Genomic DNA, 1,741 nt, shown 5'->3' with positions numbered 1-1,741 from the left:
CACCAGCAGACTGACCTAACAGAGACCCCGTTCTTTAGACCACGTGACTTTCTCTTCCTGTTACGAGAGAACCTCAGAGAGCAGTTCTCCAGCCCCCCGCACATGCCCACTCACACCTGCCCACCACACACACACTCACACACGCCGGAGTTGATTCGAGCCGAGGTGGAGGAGCTGAAGAGCGACTTCAACCGTCGAATCAAGGAAGTGCTATTCAACTCGCTGTTCAGTGCTTATTATGTAGCCTTCCTGCCTCTCTGCTTTGTCAAGGTTGGTATCTGTCACTTGTGGTTTTTTTCCCCTTTAAGATTTTATTGTTGATTTTTCAGACATTTTTGTGCTCCACTATTCCTTCAGTACCTCTCAAGTTGCTGAATTTTAGGTTAATTTATGCATCTCTGGTACTTGTATTTCCATAGAGCACTCAGTACTATGACATGCGTTGGTCATGTGAGCATCTGATCATGGTGTGGATCAATGCATTTGTGATGCTGATGAGTCAGCTGCTGCCCCCCAGCTACTGCGACCTGCTTCATCGCTCGGCAGCCCACCTGGGCCGCTGGCAGAAACTGGAGCACGGCTCGTACAGCAACGCACCTCAGCATGTGTGAGTGGCCCCTTGTGCACACTTTTGTACACTCCCAGAGGTTTCAAAAATGACTCTGTCAATGGTTTGTGTGTAACTGTGGTGTTAATATGTTTTTCAGATGGTCAGAAAGCACTATTTGGCCTCAGGGGGTGTTGGTACGACACAGTCGATGCCTGTATAAGGCAGTCGGACCCTCTAATGTTGCTCTTCCCTCTGATGTTTCCCATGCAAGATTTTATGTGAGTATCTGTACCTTTGTATCATAGTTACAATGGATGTAACCTGTAAATTATTCACTAGCTTTAGAGTGGACAAAATAATAACACCTTTACAATATGATACAACAATAGCATAAACTGCACATCTGTAGAGTTGGTTCCCTGCAGCCCATTAAAACTGAAAAAAACACCACCCATGATAACGTCAGCAGAAATGATACTTTTATCACACAGCTACTTATGTAATGAGTTCAGCTGGATCTGGACCTCTGTGTTAAGGCTCTGGGCCGTACATGTCATGTCTACATGTGTAGGCTGTGACGTTACACCAAAACCTCTAAAAGTTCCTGATGTTGGTAGAAGTGGTAGGTAGGAGTATAGTAAAGCATGATATGGCGCAATCATGTGCGTTACATGCACTTAATATTTTTGTAGTGATATCAGTGTTATGGCCCCGTCAAGTATAAATCCAGCTTTAGGCAACTTTTATAACATCATTTAGTACCAATGTCACTTGTAGGCGGACCATGGTCCAACTGCAGACCCAGAGACTATTTTGACTTATAACCTATAAATTATTGAGAATTATTAAATTTTCACAGACTGTTTCTATTTTAACCAGCGCAGCTTTTTTAGTTTTTATGGCACTGGTTTAGTGGCCTAGGAAACTCGCAGACCAATTGGGTCCAGGGGAGAGACACGATGAGATGAGATGAGATGAGACAGGAGGAATAGTCAGAGTAATAAGTGGGGAAATGGGGGAGTGGGATATAAGAGGGAAAGGAGAGAAAGGGAGGCATTAGTGCTGTTCAGTTGTTAAGATGTTTTTAGACCGTTAAGATGTGAAATGGAGTTAATAAAAAGAAGAAGAAGGGAAACTCAACCTTGAGTTATTTTTTTCTAAAATTAAGATGCACATTTTTGAAAAGCTCTT

General features: G+C 43.3%; 1 protein-coding gene across 1 annotated transcript; it reads left to right on the top strand.

Moving 5' to 3' along the window:
* Window positions 1-3: 3 nt before the first annotated feature.
* LOC111654549 (transmembrane protein 39A-like) lies at window positions 4-1,655 on the top strand (the record flags this gene model as incomplete). The annotated part of the gene is made up of 3 exons (XM_023405616.2): window positions 4-270; window positions 420-607; window positions 708-1,655. Coding segments are annotated over 3 exons (603 nt in total), but the record flags the coding sequence as incomplete, so codon positions are not given.
* Between the last annotated feature and the right edge of the window lie 86 nt (window positions 1,656-1,741).

This window comes from Seriola lalandi, unplaced genomic scaffold (assembly GCF_002814215.2).
Source record: "Seriola lalandi dorsalis isolate HSWRI2012SDOR001 ecotype SW California unplaced genomic scaffold, Sedor1 jcf7180001974742, whole genome shotgun sequence".
NCBI classification, from domain to species: Eukaryota; Metazoa; Chordata; class Actinopteri; order Carangiformes; family Carangidae; genus Seriola; species Seriola lalandi.
This window is presented reverse-complemented; position numbering and strand designations above follow the sequence as displayed.